Source organism: Tauraco erythrolophus, chromosome 16 (assembly GCF_009769465.1).
Source record: "Tauraco erythrolophus isolate bTauEry1 chromosome 16, bTauEry1.pri, whole genome shotgun sequence".
Classification (NCBI taxonomy): Eukaryota; Metazoa; Chordata; class Aves; order Musophagiformes; family Musophagidae; genus Tauraco; species Tauraco erythrolophus.
The window spans coordinates 16,717,620-16,735,341 of NC_141480.1; the positions used below are offsets into that span (position 1 = coordinate 16,717,620).

At 39.9% G+C, this 17,722-nt stretch overlaps 1 protein-coding gene across 1 annotated transcript in view; it reads right to left on the bottom strand.

Annotated features, from left to right (window-relative positions):
• The window catches only part of SLIT3 (slit guidance ligand 3), a 526,008-nt gene that overhangs the window by 147,646 nt on the left and 360,640 nt on the right, over positions 1 to 17,722 (bottom strand). The window contains exons 11-12 of the mRNA XM_086621882.1: positions 15,836 to 15,907; positions 5,703 to 5,774 (exon numbers count right to left, since the gene is read on the bottom strand). Coding sequence (XP_086478008.1) covers positions 5,703 to 5,774; positions 15,836 to 15,907 — 144 coding nt within the window. The remainder of the gene's footprint in view (positions 1 to 5,702; positions 5,775 to 15,835; positions 15,908 to 17,722) is intronic.

Consider the following 17,722-nt stretch of genomic DNA (forward strand, 5'->3'; position numbering starts at 1 on the left):
TCATCAGAAGAGCTATGGGAGCACCAAATATCTCACTATTCATTCAAGAAGAAACAGCATAAAAAGTAGATTAAAAAGGAAAAACACTCAAAGCAAAATTTAACCAGTTGAATTTTGGGAAGACTGATAATAGCAGTTTCTGAAAGTACACACATGACTTGTAACTTCATACAAGTCTATTTACATCTTTGTAGGCGATATGGACAGTGGGATCGAGTGAACCCGCAGCAAGTCTGCGGATGACTCCAAGATGAGTGGTGTGGTTGACATGCTGGAGGGAAGGGATGCCATCCAGAGGGACCTCGACAGGCTGGAGAGGCGGGCCTGTGAGAATCTCATGAAGTTTAACAAGGCCAAGGGCAAGGTCCTGCACATGGGTCGGGGCAATCTCAAGCACAAGGACAGGCTGGGCAGAGAATGGATTGAGAGCAGCATGGAGGAGAAGGACTTGGGAGTGCAGGTGGATGAGAAGCTCAACTTGAGCCGGCAATGTGTGCTGGCCGCCCAGAAAGCCAACTTTGTCCTGAGCTGCATCTAAAGCAGTGTGGCCAGCAGGTCGAGGGAGGGGATTCTGCCCCTCTGCTCTGCTCTCATGAGACCCTCCCTGCAGTGCTGTGCTCAGCTCTGGGGTCCCCAACATAAGATGGACACGGAGCTGCTGGAGCGAGTCCAAAGGAGGGCCACAAAGATGATGAGAGGGCTGGAGCACCTCTGTTATGGAGACAGACTGAGAGAGTTGGGTTTGTTCAGCCTGAAGAAGACAAGACTCTGGGAGACCTTCCAGCAGCCATCCAGTACCTAAAGGGGCTACAAGAAAGCTGGGGAGGGACTTTTTGCAAGCGCATGTAGTGATAGGACAAGGTGAAATGGCTTTAAACTGAAAGATGATTCTATGATTTTATTTTAAACAAAGGTCAGTTGAAGTTGTAACTATTAGACCTAGTTCCAATTTTAACCCAGGTTAGATGACTGGATCTGGAAGTGTAATTTTTCACCACTTTTGAAGTTACTTTATCTGTCAGTATGTCAAACCCCAGGCACCAATATGATTATTAGTCTTTTCCAACTACAAAATTGAGTTTTTTGTAATGATCAGACATTAGAAGGAGGAGAAGGCTGTAAGTTTTTTGCTTTGTTTTATAGGACAAGAATACAAGAGATCTCTGACTTCAATATCTCATAGAATCACAGAATGGTTTGAGTTGGAAAGGACCTTCAAGATCACCTAGTTCCAACCCCCCTAACATGGGCAGGGACATCTTCCACTACACCAGGTTTCTCAAAGCCTCATCCAACCTGGCCTTGAACACTTCCAGGGATGGGGCACCCACAGCTTCTCTGGACAACCTGTTCCAGTGCCTCACCACCCTCAGAGTGAAGAATTTCTTCCTTAGATCTAATCTAAATCTCCCCTCTTTCAGTTTAAAGCCATATATGTACCCCAGGAGTATATCTACTTCTAGCAACATCAAAATGGAGTCCATTGCAAGCCACAAGGATCTCAACCATAAGATTTAGGATGAAAATGCCTGAGCACTTGCATGATTAGTAACTATGCAAAGTAAATTTCCTCAAGGAAAAGGATTTATTGAAAACTGATACTTGCGAGACATTCGAAAAATGAGATTTCATGACCCTGTATCATTTTGCTATACAATCTCTTTAAACAGTAGAGATTTTATGATTCCTTCTTGTTCCAAAAAATAGAGCACTGTGAAGCACATGGTATATAACTGTAATGAAAAGGCTCCCAGAATGTTTGTTTTAATATGATTGCAGAGAGGAAAGTGTACTACTTAGATACAAAAAGTACTGGTTAACAAACTTGGTGCCTATTATCCACCTCTCACTGGCTTCGGCCACTTGCCTCACTGTTCCACTGCAGACTGGCTCTGCGCATTTGCTCATTTGGGAGCAAGCAGAGCAACCGTCAGGTTCATCTGTCATAGTGCTGCTGGAACAGAGCGAGCTGCACAGTGCTATGTTGTGTCCCCTTTGCAGTGACTGGCAGACAATTTGGCAAACTCAAGGGCTCCTGAAAGAGCTTGTCCACATTCCAGGAAAACTGAAAGACAGGTAGGAAGGGCATTCCCCCCGTTCCTAGACAGACCAAGGTCAGTTTAAGGTCTCCTGGACAGGAGTTCAAACTGGCCACAGCTAATGGTTACTTGAAAACTTCAGCCTTAAACTGAAACCCTTTCCATTTTTTTGATAGTCCAATGCAAGTTAAACAACAATAATTTATCAAACAGTATTTCACAGCGTGGATGGATTGTTGCCCCAATGAAATGAAAGTTTCAACTTAGCACAAAAAAACAAACAACAAAAAAATCAGACTCCAGTTATCCCTTTCTGGAAAACGGTACAGCTTTCTAAAATTCAAATTGACCTAAAATTCTCAGAAGACACTTGATCCAGTCTGCTGAAGAGAAGAATGTACAGTACCTACAGTAGCTTTCTAGCATCCTCTCTCCTGGAAACTTCAAACAGGATAAGGAAAATGACACGGTCAGAAAAGCTTCTGTTCCACAGACCAGATGTGTGGTTGGACTTGTACAATAATGTTCGCTGCTGTGTTGGTTACAATTGAATTGCATCTTTACAAAGACATAAGATTTGTGAAATTCGTAATTTATCAGAAATCCAATTGTGATTATTTACATGGGGAAGGTTAACCTAAATTAAACCAATAGAGTTTAAAAAAAAATCAAAGTCAACAAAAAACACCACACAACAAAAATCCTGATCTAACCACACCTGGTTATTTTCTTGCCAAATAATATCGGCTTACCTACCTCTGTCTTATATGACAGAAATACGGAATTCTAATGCTAGCCAGGCGGTCTAAAACCCGTTCTGAATTCTCCATTTTCCACACACCAAAGTCAAATGGGGCCGGTTAAGATGCTGTCGTGCCTGAGTTGAGCTTTACTTTACCCAGCTGTGGTGTTTCTGACATCAGTGGTACTGTCAGCAGATGTAAGGCACTCACACAAAACAATTCTGCCAGAATAAAAGTGGAATAAGCTGGGCCTATTTTGTGACGGTATATTTGAACAGAAGGATAATGACATTTCTGAGAGACTCTGAGTCTTATCCAAACCAGTAAATAACAATATTATCTGCTCTGTAATTTCACAGTAATTATTTTTTCCTTCTAAATACAATCTCAACAATTTTATACAGGACCCAAAACAGCTTCCTTTTTCTGATTGTGTACTGCTTTACCATAATGGCAGTATATTTTCAAAAATGCTCCAGCTCAAGCTTAGGAAATTTATGCCGGCTACCAGGACACCTTAATCAGAGCGTTCTTATCAGTATGTCTCCAGACTAATAAGAAGAAATCCAATCTAGAGCCCACTGAACACTAGATTAGATCTAAACATAGGGCACTCTTCCAACTGTTCAACAGCAGGTCTAAAACCAACGAATGCCAGTTATTTTTTTCATATCCATTAAAATAATACAAGAAATCCTGTAATAGCTGCTTCAAAGCAATGATGATCTTTACGGTCCCTTCCATCCCAAACCATTCTACGATCAGAAAAAGTGTGCACACATTTGTTTGCATTAAAACATGACCATTCAATGCCCTCCTGCCAAGAGCTACTTTACATTCAAGCACTTTTAAGACGACCCTTAAAGGCCCCAGAACCCTAATACTCTGGGAATCCCATTATAGGGCAACCTACTTATATCTTCTCAGCTTGAGAATGTTTAAATGGTTGAAGTACAACACCTTTTAATGGTTCTCCGGCACATAGATTTTGCCCCCTTAACAAAAAGGCATCACTTGAGCTAATTCAGACTAGAAAATTACTGCATCTGGGCTTAAATATGTAATTCATTGAAAGCCTGCACTACATGCACACAAGGACTACAGTATAAAGGTGTTCAAATGTGCTCAATGATTTATGCAAAAGTTCCAGACCCACATTTTTACAGGACACTGTGAACTATGTGCTGAGTGATTTTTTTTTTTTTTTTTTTCCTACTGGGAAAGATCCTATCTGTAAAGTGTCCTGGGTTAGACAGAGTCACTGTGTATCATTTCGAACTTGTAACCATAAAATATTTTGGGAGGAGGAGTATGATAAAGCTCAGATTTTTTTAATATAGTTTCTTTCTCAGAGGTGAAAGTGACAAGTTAAGTTTTAGCTCTCCTTTTGCTTGCAGTGTCTTCATTTTACTAAGCACAACCCGAGCCTGACAATGGCTGACATACCAGTTATATCAACAGTACCGAGTTATATACCAGTACCGAGTCCCACCTGCTAAAAACTTTCATGCTCATTGTTCTCATACATGGCAATCTTCCCCTCCCTTTAAATACACTGTCTTCTCTTAGTGCATGCACAGGCTGGCCATGAAGACACTGAAGTACTAACAGACTGGCAAGGTATGGGACAGGAGAGAGGAAAGGAGCTGCCAGAAAACCCATGTGCACAAGGGGAAGACAAAATAATGGTCTGTGTGCAGGAGGAGTGAAGAGCTTCCCACCGTCACAGCTCAAGGATGGCCATAACCAAACCGCATGTGCTCGTGCTTGTCCTTCTCTAGAACAGGGTGGTCCGTGTTTGCAATTCAGATCTTATGGATAAATTGCGTGTCTGAATAGCCCTTCACTTAACATATAGAGCAATTTCCGCTATTTCATATTTTAGTTCTGTGGCTTTGCTCAGGGATTTCCAATCTAAATTTGTGCTTATTTTTATACAGCATGTAAGTGCGGCAAAGACTGCAATCACAGAGCGACACATTCAATGGCAATAATGAACTTTTCAATATTCATTTCTGGTTAAGTCAAGACAGTCAGAAAGACTTAAAATAACATGTCTAAAAGCTACTTTTTATTTTATATAATTTATTGTTTGAGGATGGAGGGTTGTGTGTGATATAAACCAGAATTAATTAATTTATTATATATCACCTTCACTTTCTCAGTGCATCATCCATTAGGAATACATATTAAACTCACTTCCATTCTGCTCCCCCTACTGACTGGCTGATTTCCCTCTCTTTGAAGGAGGTACTGGTTCCCAGTGTGATTATGGAGACAAGAACGAGTGAAATTTCCAATGCCACATTTGAAATTTTTTATGCTATATTAATAAATACTGAAAAGTGTATGGTATATCTCCTACCTCTGATCATGACTGCATTTTAAATCACACATGGCATAAAATACTTGGAAATACAATACATTCTGAAATCATTTCTCTTGCAACTAAGTCACATATGGCATAATAAAAATATGGAACTGAGGATGGTTTGCAAAAACAAGATCTTTGCGGTTTTCCTTGCATGTGCAGGCATTTGCAACACAGTAGCCCTCAAGGATCTACACATTCAGTCACAAATGCTAAATGTGTAAAAACAATCAGATGGCATCCCCGCCCGCACATCAGCCAGTGACCAAATTTCCTTTCTTGGACCTCACCGCATCTCTCATTTCCTCCCCACACTTAAACCCTCTGTGTCTATCGCCCATTGTACACACTGTGCTATAAAACTGTTGGCATCTTCTTTTTTTTTTTTTCCCAGCCCTTGCCTCCCTCTCTTGCCTGACACAGAAACAACAGACTAGCACGTCCCAGTAAGTTTTCAGTGGAAAAGGTGATTATATTAATGCCAGAAGCTGAAAAAACAGTAAATCTCGCTAGTCTGTAAAATAAAGAAGAGGAAGGGATAATACTCACAGCAGCTGCAGAGACACAAGATCATCAAAAAGGCCCTGGGGAATCTCTGTGATCTTGTTTCCATAGAGCACTCTGAAAGATACAGGAAGACAAAATAAATCTTAAGTAACAGACCAGTTTAGTGTCCTCCCACATCTCTGCATTATCATCTTTATTGATCTTGTGCACCATGCCCAGGATCTGTGGGCATTTCATTTAACTACTGATCTCATTTTCTTTTCAGGGAGCACATGGTATTAAATGAGTCGTTATGATTCAGGCTTCGTCTGGTGTTGGAAAGCATTTTTAATGTAGAAACTGGACATAATCCAAAAACCGTATCTGAAATATTTTTCATTTTGTTGAGGGATTTTTTCCCATTCCTTTTAGAAATATTTTAACCATTGAAAGGCACATTGTCTGATGCAAAAACCTAGAATTCTGCTCAGAGATACTGAATTTAAAAGCCAGGGAGTACAAGCTGGTTGTAGATGAAATTTCATATAACTGAATCTCTTAAGATATAATAATTGGAATGAAAAGTGACACAGGCATCACTGGATAAAATAGTATGGCTTCACCAGCTGCTGCTACAATTTCAACTTGCTAATATCAAGAAATTTAACCTGAACTGGAAATAGACATGTATTTCAGAAAATCAAAAATAATTTAGGTATAGTATAGTTACAAAAATTAGTAAAGATTTAATAACACAAATGAGAGTCACTCTATATGTTTATTCAACCATAAATATATACAACCTGATATCCATGATTCAGTTCTAATATTAAAAATATTTCCTTTTCAGTGGAAAAATACACATATAGTATCATCAGAAATGGAACAAAGGAAACAGACAAAACTACTATTAATGCTAAGATCTGTTACCTAGGGATCAGACTGAAATCATATATGACAGAAACTCCTGAATTTCAACAACAGCTAAAGTATTTACTCATGTCATTTCTGCAAGTTAACAAAATTTGCCAAAACCGTAAAGTGAGTTAGGAGCTTATATGGGTGAAAGGGAATAAGATTAGGCTCCCTCTGAAAATTTTATGCCTTTTAATAGCTTTCAAATTGGGGAAAACAATATACATGTAATTTCTATGCTCTACATAAGACATGGGAAATGGTTATAAACCAGCTCATGCCAAAACTTTGTTGCTCATGTGTCACTAAACTGGTTAATTCCCTAATTTTTTAATGTGGAATAATATGCTAGCAATGAATCAAACAGCCATGCGAGGCTTGGATGCTGGATGAAATCCTGACTCACCCTATCTTTCAACATTTAAAACATCATGGTGAGTTGAACATATTCAAAAGCAAACACTTCGCATGACGGACCATTTACAATACCCCCTAGCCTTCCCAGAGTATTGTCACTTCAGTTTACTCTTCATCAGTCATTGGAAGTATATTACCTCTGTGGGAGAGTTCCTAGATCAGCTCATTTCTGAGCCTAAATAAAACGAATCTAAATAAAATAACACCACTTAGATAAGAAACTCTAGACTCGAAACTTCTTTTTTCATTACTTTTGAAGTTCAGCAGGGAGTGAACTGCTATCCAAGAAACTAATGATCATCCAGCATTATAATTTCTTTAAAAAAAAAGTAAATTAATTTGTATTTATCTATTGCAGAGTCAGGAGGTGGGCTTTTATTGTGCTGTTACAGTTAGTGTTTTTTGTGAGTAATGAATGCTGGTACCACTAAATTTTTCTAATTGTTTCCTAATTTCAGCTGCAGAAGACACACAGAATTTCCTACTTCAACAAAATTTCATGCAATGTATGTAGATTTTTATGCTCTACTCAAAACTAGACAGAAACGAGGGCTGAACTTTGAAAAGCCTAGCAGGTCCATTTAGATAGCAGTTTCAAAGTACGAGGTAATATTCAAGTCACTGGAATTTCACTGGGCTCTAAAACAACATCCAGTTGACTGACTCATAGCCTTATTTCTGAACAGAGTAACTGATGTGAGTGCCCATATCAGGAAGCAAAAGCAAAACCTCTGCAAATAAAATATTTATAAAAGGTTAAAATATTACGTTAATGACCACAGAATCCAGCCTATTTCCCTTTCAGTTTCCATTCTTTCTGAACAACATTTCCTTAGCAAGCACATCATTTGCATACAAAGTTTAGATTATAAGCTCTGTGACGTTAGATGAACATCTTCCTTAGTTTTGCGAAGTAGCAGGATCACCAACGCTGATCCGTGATGTGCAACACTGCAGCATACAAGAACGAGTTCAGAAGCTACGCTTTACCAAACACCCATGGAAAGAAGTAAAAAAATCCCCACTCCAGCCTAAGGGATATTCTGGCTGTAGAGGTAAAAACACTTCTGTAAAGTAAAACCTCTGAGAAATCTCAACGCTCGCACCCAGTGCAGTGGTTAGTTACGACACTACTAAACGCAAATATCAAAGTAAGACTCTTATTAGAGCGATTTTTCATTTAATTTTAATTAAAGAGTCACAAGGTCATAGTGCAGTGTTCCACTGAATTTAAAACCTTGGACGTGTTTATACATCCACTTTATTATTTTCAGCAAAATAAAACTAATTAAAATAGCTTATAAGATAAAACAAAGCTCCGATTTTCAGAAGTCACAAAAGAAAACAAGCATTTCCAAACGTAATTGGGCTTATGTGCATGTGGCACATTAACATTCAAACAAATTAACAGCTAAACAAAAGTCAGTATGAGAGCTCAGGCACTTGTCTCTAATTCATATTCATGTTCAGCACTAGGCAGAGCCAAATTAGCTAATGCCATTGTCTGCCTGCCACGCCAGAGCTGAAGTCAAACGGTCCTACAGAAAGAAGCAAAGAGGAGGGGAGGGGAGATACATAATGCACTGCATCTCGTTTCTCGAGCTCCTTATTTCCATTTACTCTAATAGAAACCACAGAAACTTTTGCTTTGCTTACAGTTCTCATTTTTTCTGTTTAGGACAGGAAAGCATACTCATACCAACAAACATGAATACTGGTCAGGTTCTTGATGCAGGATGCTTTTGTTCTGAATGTACCAACTGCTACACTCCTAATAGTGCCATGAATGAGTTAGCCTGCAGAAAAGACTGCCCAGGTTAGGTACACTCTGCAATGTTGAAAAAAGAAACCAAACGAAAACTCCAAATAAAAAAATAACTTCAAAAGACCACACAACAGGAAACTCAGCCAGTCAATTCAGGAACTTCATTTAAATCTCCAATGCTTTTATCAATAGAGATAAATTTTAGGAGATTTGCCTATGGCATTACAAGTTCTAAAACTGTATTTTCACTTTGGCATGGGAACACACATGTCCTTCAGTCCCCAGGGCACCTCAAATTTTAGACCCAAAATATTTTTTATTAAAAAATACACTAACGAAGTTAATACGTAATAAAAGTAAAATCAGCTCAGTAACTGCTGCCAATAGCAAATCAGTGAATCAGAATGACATTTATTAGAACACAAAAAAATTACTAAAATTTTTGTGTGCTCCAGGTTGTTCATTTGCTTCTCAGCTTTGCGGGGAGACCAAGGTAGCCACGAACGTCATTTACTGTGAGGTGGAGAGGATATTACCTGATGTACATTTTGAGAGAAAGAGAAAAGTCAGCTATAGTTTTATTCTATATTCACAATGCTAATCTTGAAAGTAGTCACTAGAGACTAAGCCAAAGCTGACTGAGAAGCGAATAGGTATCCTTCTTCTTACTGTTCTTTTCTTTCTCTTCTTACCACACGTGGGAGTTTATTCTACAAAGATGGAAATAAGTCTGATCGGAGAAAACACTCAAAGATGTGCAAACACATCAGACTTGCCAGTGCAGTACCTTTTCCGCACGGTAGGTATACCTAATACCAGAATGACCAGTGTGAAGAATCATTCTCTGTATTTTTAACTCAAGCAAACTTTTCTCAAATGTTTTGCAGGTGGCTTTCTAACATCAGCAAGTTGCTGCTACGGCACAGGCGCAGCTGAGCCATCTGAGGGCTATATTCTTAGCGGCACATAGGACCATCAGCTTGCCAGTTCACAGCTAAATGCACGGCCACAAACCACAAGCTGCAGTTCTTCAAAAGTGCCTGGCAGATCGGCCCACAACTTGCAGCAGTTTTCAGGCTGCCATCAACCTTCCAAACAATGGGAAGGACAATGCACATAAAGCACAGACCCTTGGCTGCACTGCAAGCATTGGAGGAGATCCCTGGAAGAAGCACCCTGTTCAGCTGAAGAGTTATTATGGATCTGCAATAAGAAATTATACAAATATAGAAAAGTCATAACGAGGTGGTGTGCTTCTTTAGTCTGATTCTGGCATCATATTTAAATATTGCCCCAAAATTCTATCTATTCCAATACACAAATAAATATTAAGTTTCCAGTTAAACAATGAATTGTTACTACTAAACTTCAAGTTTTGCACGTTAATCCAACTGATGTTCTAAGTAGTTAAAAATAAAAATTAAACAGTGAAAATAGTCACTGCATAGATTAATCTAAATCACAGCAGACAAAGCAAGCACTGGAACCTCACACAGCAACAAGTATGTTATCTCGGGTGAGGATGTAATTCAGCACGTAACAAACCTTCAGCGGCAGGGCCTTGAAACACAAGCATCTCACTGATTCTTCACAATCTCTAGACATTCTGACTTCTTGAATAGTTTTAAGATTAAGGAATTTGCAGAGACTTAACCAACACCTGGTCTTCCATACGCACTGCAGTTTAGCATACCACCTTCTACGGGTGTGAAACAATAATTGCTGCGTTGTCTTTGTTTCACGGTTCGTCGGCCTACCTTACCTGTAAACATAACTGCAGTTTAGGTGCTTCGTTAAGTCAGATCCCAGAATATAAAGATTTTGCCCAGGAAGGTGACACAGAAATTTTTGGTGGTATGAAAGCCTAGCACAGAATCCCTTACTCTAGACCATATGGTTTCCAGATAAGTGATCCTTTATTTTGGCTTGGCTGAAACATTCTTACTGGTGTCAAATTTTGACTTTATGCAATGTCTTTTTCAGTCCTCAGAATGCTTTTAACTTTCCTTCAGGCTGTGAAAACAATTCTCGCTAGGAAGAATTATATTTCCCAAGCTGCATACAATGGCACAGGCTCAATAAGAATTCAAGTTTTCAAAAGAGGAGGAATTGATAGGGGTAAAAACAGCCATAAATTTCTAATATCTGAAAGAAAGTTAGACATGTAAATTTTTTTCCCTGCACTATTTCATATTTCTTCAGAACAAGTTAGGCTAAATAAATCACAGTAAAACCATCCAAAGCAATTTGTTACCTTAAAATAAGTTTGGCAATAAAATAAGTTATTGCAATAGACAGTGTTTTATTGCAGACTTCAAATCACCATGAATGACACCACATACATCATCACCCAGGAGATGATGGTCTAAATGGGACTGCTATGTCAAAATCTAAGCTGTCTTTTGTCTTTGTGCCCAGGCTGATCTAAGCTTTTAAATTGTGCACTGGCTTAATTCAGTATATGAACAAAAGCAAAGGAATTCTCCCTCTGCAGTGGTCTAAAATTTATTCATTCAGTTTAACACACTGAAGGCTTAGACTATTTTGTCATATCTCATAAAACGTCCCCAGACAGTCTGGATATGGCCTTCCAAACGTACGCTTGTGGGAAGTCTACTGACCCCAAGAATAACATTTATCTTTAATACTATTAACAATAACCAAATGCTGATACAATCCTCTCTCTGATACTAGACAAATTTTGAGTTGATTAAATGAAAAATTAATTTACTTCAGAAAGTGCATGTAGCCATCTTGAAACATGAAACTATTAATAACTTAGCTCTCACGTTCTGCACCGAGTTATTAACCACTCCAACTCCAGCAAAGCGCAACTCTACGTAACTCAAATACAATATACTACAAATAGAGCATTTCTCAAACTTTTGCTTAAAGTTAAGATAACACATTCTTTTGTAATCAACCAATTTTGCCACACTTCTCAATGCAAGGGTACTATTTGCTCTCACGTCTATACGGAAAGAAGTACTGGATGGCAAGACCAATCCCTCCAACACAAAAGCCGTGGCTACATTACCACGGCTCGCTCACATCTGTTCTGCTTACTATTTTTTAAGATTCAAATAATTCTAATTATTTGTTTCTCGTCTTGGATATCTCATATGGTCCCAAGTACTGCAGTATCACTACATCTCTCAGCCTTCAATGTAAACACCCTTGTATCGTTCTCTTTGAGACAGATAAATACTTCTACTGTTTCAAGAGGGGAGACTTAGTTATAGACAAGCAGTTTATTTGTCCAACAGCTATCACTGCTGCAACATAACTTCTTCCTCCCAAAACGCACAGCAGCATCTTTAAGACTAAAGACCCGTTTTTTTCATGCCTTGATCCACAACACCCTCCATTTTCCACAATGGCTTTATAGCAAGCTCTCCACAAATCTGTTCTCTCAAAACCAGAGGCTGGATCTTACTGTATCTTCAGTTTTGTCCATAAACAGGTTTGAAGTTTGGTTCATATCAAAAACATGGTAAGGGTCTAAGCCCTAGGGCCTAAATATTGCAAGGGAACTTCAGACACTGTAACAGAATTAAATCCAGAGAACATATAGGTCCAGAGCTGACCAGCGACTCACAATGCTGCCTGCATATGATACAACAAAGGGAAAGGGAAAAGCCAGAAAACTCTGGGAAGAAAGAAAAGAAATGTTCTTGAAGAACGATTCTGGTTCCTCAATTGTTGTCAGAACCAGGGGTGGAGAAGTTATGTACATGCTCAAATATTTCTAAGAAAAACAGAGTAAAATTCCTTGTTTCACACAGTCATTTTATGAATAGGGAGCAAAGTCCCACTGAAAAGTGGGCATGGGGAAAACATTTTTTTTTTTTTCCTCTGTGTGGGGAATGGAGAAATCTTGAGCCCTTACAAGAAAAAGCTTGCTTGTCTCTGTTTTGCTAAATGCAGAGAAAACCGAAGGTAGAAATGGCTTATTTAAAGCGCTAAGATTTTGTGAGTGATTTGACTCCCATAGGTGGATCTTGTGTTAGAGAAAATACATAGATTTAAAATAAAAACATATGACCCGCTAGCATATGGATCACTTAGCACTTTAAAAAGATTTGTTTGACACATTCTAGGGGAAACTGCTTCTGTAATAAACATTCCTGTGTTTAGAAAACTATAATATACTTCCCCCCCTCCCCCATTTCTACATAGGTACAATAGGCAGAGTACTCTGAGAAACGGTTCTGTCTGGAAACACTAACCTAAGTTAACTTCAGAAGGAAGCAGAGTAGCAACCCACTATATATAGGTCTCCATTAGCCAGCTAGACTAACAATGTTGGCTGTCTTCCAGATAAGCACTTTCACTCTCCCAGACCCATAGGGAGCACTGCAATTGCATGCAAGCAGGGAGTAAAGGAAGGAGCAGAAAATGGGCATAATGCAGGGGAAAAAAAAACAAGGATCTTAGGCAGTACAGCAGTGCTTCATTTTTAATGGAAACAAAGTTGCTTACTTTCATTTGTGCATTAATATTCCCCGCCCCCTGTATTCCTGTTTTAACTCAGCTAGCTGAAAAGTCCTGCTGCTCTGCGCGCAGATTAAACCTCAATGGTGTCTCATTAAAATGTATGCCACCGATCACGTTTGACTTAACATATATGAAAAACAAAGTCACTCTCAGCTGAGCAGAGGCATTGTATGCAGAGCACTGCTCCTTCAGGGCATGCAGCTGACTAAAGTTATTGGGGCCTTAGGCACCAAAAAGAGTGAGCTGCTTAAACGAGAAAACACTAGTAAGCAAACTGTCTTACTTCATTTCTACCTCCTTGTTCCTTCTCCTTTGGCAGTTTCACTGGGAGGGCTGGCACTTCAAAGGAATCACCTTCTCTTGCACTTAGTTGTCTTTCTGTGGTTGACAGAACTGGACTGGTGGCTATAGCAGAGATCGGATGAAAGAAGATCCTCTACTTCTCAGAAGTAGAAACCTGGGGGAGGTTTCTTCAGAGAAACCCAGATTCTGCAGAACAGCAGATAATCTTGCTCCATAAAGATACCTAGGGCTCTGAAGCTGAAACAACTACAGAAGTAACCAGCAGGGAAGAACCTGTCAGAGGTCTGGGTGGCAGGCCGTGAAAGATCAGGGCACTAACTCTTGCCTATCAGCCACAGGGAGAACATTTGTAAGACCCACCTGCAACCAACAGCAAGAGTAAAGCCTTTCAAAAGAAGTAAAAACTAATCGCAAGCACAATGGACAACTGAACCTAGAGGAGGAGGCTGACAATTTCAGGGCTGGAGTCAACACTGTCCTAGAAATCAGTCTGCCAAAGAGAGGAGAAACAGACTGTGTGTTGCACCAGCTTTGTGTGGCTGCGGTAGAAGGAAACGGAGGGAGAGACAGACACTGAACAAAGGGAAGACTGCTCAGAAGCAGTTCCCTTACTACAGCTGTTTCTGGGCGGCATCTCATCTCTTTGCCCTCCCTCTTCCCCCTCGTAACCTCCTAGCATTGACTTAAGCACTATTTTACCCACTTGGATACAAACATATTTAAACATCATTTACTTAAAATATCATTTTGGATGACTGGGCAGAGAATACACAGTCATTTCACTTGCTCCTATGTGCGAGTCAAAACACTATCAATCCTTGCCCAGTTTATATTCTCATTTCCTCTCTGTCCACTCTGATGTGTTCTGTCCCACTCCCGAGGCCACCTGGGGGTATATGAATTAGCTATAGCTGAATAACTTCTTAGTTGGGAAGTCAATCCCCATAGAAATGTCTTGCCTGTCCAGCTTGCTCCTAGCCAGGAGGTTTGCCAAGACCAGAAAGCTGTAGCATTGCAGCATCAGCAGTAGTTTCATACTAAGCCAAAATTGTAGTGTTTAGTAAATGTCATTCTTTTTCTGAATGGTTCCCAGACAGCATTGAGGGATTTGACCATTTCCACAGCATGTTGAATAACACCACCCTAACTATTCAACAAAGGCTAGCAACACTTAATACGTATTTCTGGCATTCTCCCAGCTGGATTCGGGGCACAAAAAAAAGGCCCATCCTTCTGTGTTCTGGCTCAGAAGTTTACTGCAACATATAAGTTTAGTACTGAATAGTCTTCTAATATTAGCACTAGTCAACAAGTTATATAGGTTGTTAGAATTATCCAGTATTCGGAGAATAAAATACGGCAGATTTCAGAAACAAACTACACTCTTAAAAATCAAACTGTGTTATATGAGTATTAATGACCTAAATGTTTTAAAATTGTCTTTAAAATTAATGCAGGTAAAGATCATTCCAGTAGAGCTTAACCTCTTGTCTGACCCTGGAGCTCCTTCTAACACCCTGTTCTAGTTCATTCTCCATATGCAGCTTCTGACCTTGTATTGCTCCTTTTACCCATTAAAGGCTCCACTGTTTAACAGTGCTGTGGGTAGCTAGGCTGAAACAGCTGTATTTGAAATCAGCTTGGTGCTAAAACAGTTTCTCTGTTCTATAAAGAGAAATAAATGTTTGTCAAGAGATTCTACCTTCCTTTTATCTTCTGTATGAAGTCATATTTTAGCCCCCTTCCAGCTTAATAAAGCAGTAATTACAGCTAAGATATATAAACATTTTCTTAAGAGCTCAGGTTCTTTCCTAACCAGTCTGAAAAAAATCCCCAAACCAAATAAACCAAAAAACTCACAAAAGAGTGCAATCTCAGTTCTTTAATACAGAAGAAAAATTCACTATGGAAGTATTTCCCCTAACTCCTCCCTGATTAACACCACCAAACAGTGTCTGAGCTATGATGACGCTCTTGTGTGCCATGACGAGTTGGGGGGCACGGGTCAGCCTGCAGGTGCACGTGCACAGTAGATCAACTGATGCACTGGGCTTTGAAGAAGTGGACAAGTCGGTAAACTTGGGGGTGTTCATCTGTAAAAGGACTTACTAGAGATGTGTAAACAGTTCCTCCTTCTAACCTTCACAACCAATTTTTCCTTTACAAAAGATGAGATGCTTCACACAAGCTGGCAATTGCACACAGAAACATAAGTTCTCCCAGACAGCACATTATCATTTTTATCTCTCTTACATGCAAGCTCTCCCCAAGTGCCCATGCAGTTCTATTTTCTACTTACAATGAAATGAGAGATTTCAAGCCTTTGAATGCATCAGGCGCAATGTCGGATATTTGATTCTTGCTGATGTCTCTGTAAAGAGAAGAGAGGATTAAAAATATATTTGTAAACAGGAATTTGATGAAAATATTTTAGCTGCAGTTTATTGGAATGATACATTTGATACAAAAACAGAACTAAAAGATCATATTACCTCAGAGAAGTTATGAGCTATGCAAGGACACAGGTAGGCAAATTCCAGGAATGACCAGAAAACATCACTTGGTACTACAGACCACAGCCTGAAAAAACTGGCAGCTCCCCTGTTAATAAGGTCTTTCATTTTTATGGACACTGAAACAAAGAGCTTTATGAAGATCTTTGTAGAACAACAGTGAGGTAGCCCACTGAATAAAAACTGTTGATAAAACCATCTTAAGAACCATTAACAATGGGGATTGCATTGTGACTCTGTGGGGTGGCCCACAAGCATGAGGAGCAGCCTGTGACAAAGCATAAAGGTTGTCTGAATGTTTTACAAGAGTGTCCACTGATAGGACAAGGGGAAATGGGTTTAAGTTGAAGGAGAACAGATTTAAATTAGATCTTAGGAAGAAATTCTTTGGTACGAGGATGGTGAGACTTTGGAATAAATTGCCCAGAGAAGCTGTGAATGTCCCCTCCCTGGAGGTGTTCAAGGCCAGGCTGGACGCAGCCTTGAGTAGCCTGGTCTAGTTGAGAGGCGCCCCTGCCCATGACAGGGAGGTCGGATTAGATGACCTCTAAGATCCCTTCCGGCCTATGCCATTCAGTGATTCTATGACTCAAACGTAAGCATGGAAGGCTAACTTCAGAACAGTACAGAAGACCATATTTTGATAATAAGTGAAATGATAGATCACATCAGGAGGGGTTCTAAGGTAGCTGGAAAGTGCTGGCAGGACATGCATTAAGGAAGATGGTGGGATTAATGGTGTCAGGCCCCAGGGGAATGACTTCTGAGGCAGCAAGACTATGTTTGTCTGAGAGAAGAAATCCTGTAGTAAATGAGAGGTAAAGATGAACATATTCATAAATACTGGAAACATACAGTATAGTCAAAAAAAATTCCCATCAAAACCCTAGGAAATTCCATTAACAGTTAGTCTCAATTTATATGAAACTATCAATAATCCTTAGGATGATAAAATTCTCCTGAGGTAAGACTTTTCCCACACCACCTCTGTTTAATACCAATGGGAAAAGTGATGAGAAACAGACTACCTAGTCTCTGATCCCAAAGCAGGCACCAGTGCCACTGAGGAGTTCAGCACTGTACCAGTGAGGTTTGGTTTTTAATGGCCTAGAGAAAACAAGCAGTGCAAAAGTCTTCCATGACCTTGATCTGGTGAGGCAGGTGAGAAGAGAGTCCACACAGCACTGGCAGGTCTGTCTAGAGTTTTCAGACACTAGGGAAAGCCTTTGAGCATCTGAATGGAAATCATGATCCTTTGAAGCCAGCAGCACTGCAGGGAACACCCAGTGCACTGCAGACCCTGTCAGGGAGTCGCAGTGAGATTCCACCGGAGTGGAGTTCAGTTTTAGCCTGCTGTTGTTTTCAAGGGAAAGTATGTTCCTGGTTTGGAACATATCCTTCAATTTTAACCATAACCAACCACTACGGCACAATTTCTTTATACATGGAGCCAAGTTTAGGACACTTGGGACCCAGATGCTCAGAACAGAGGAGTGCCTTATCACGACTGTCACTGCAATCCAATCTGTCAATCAGTGCCACCAGGTGCTTAGCTGCAGGCGTAACTCTCAGCCACCTCGTTGCATTCACTGACAGTTGGCATCAGGTGGCATCAGTAGTATCAAACCTTTTCGCTGACAGCCAAAGCTGGAGCAATACAGTATTTCATGTAC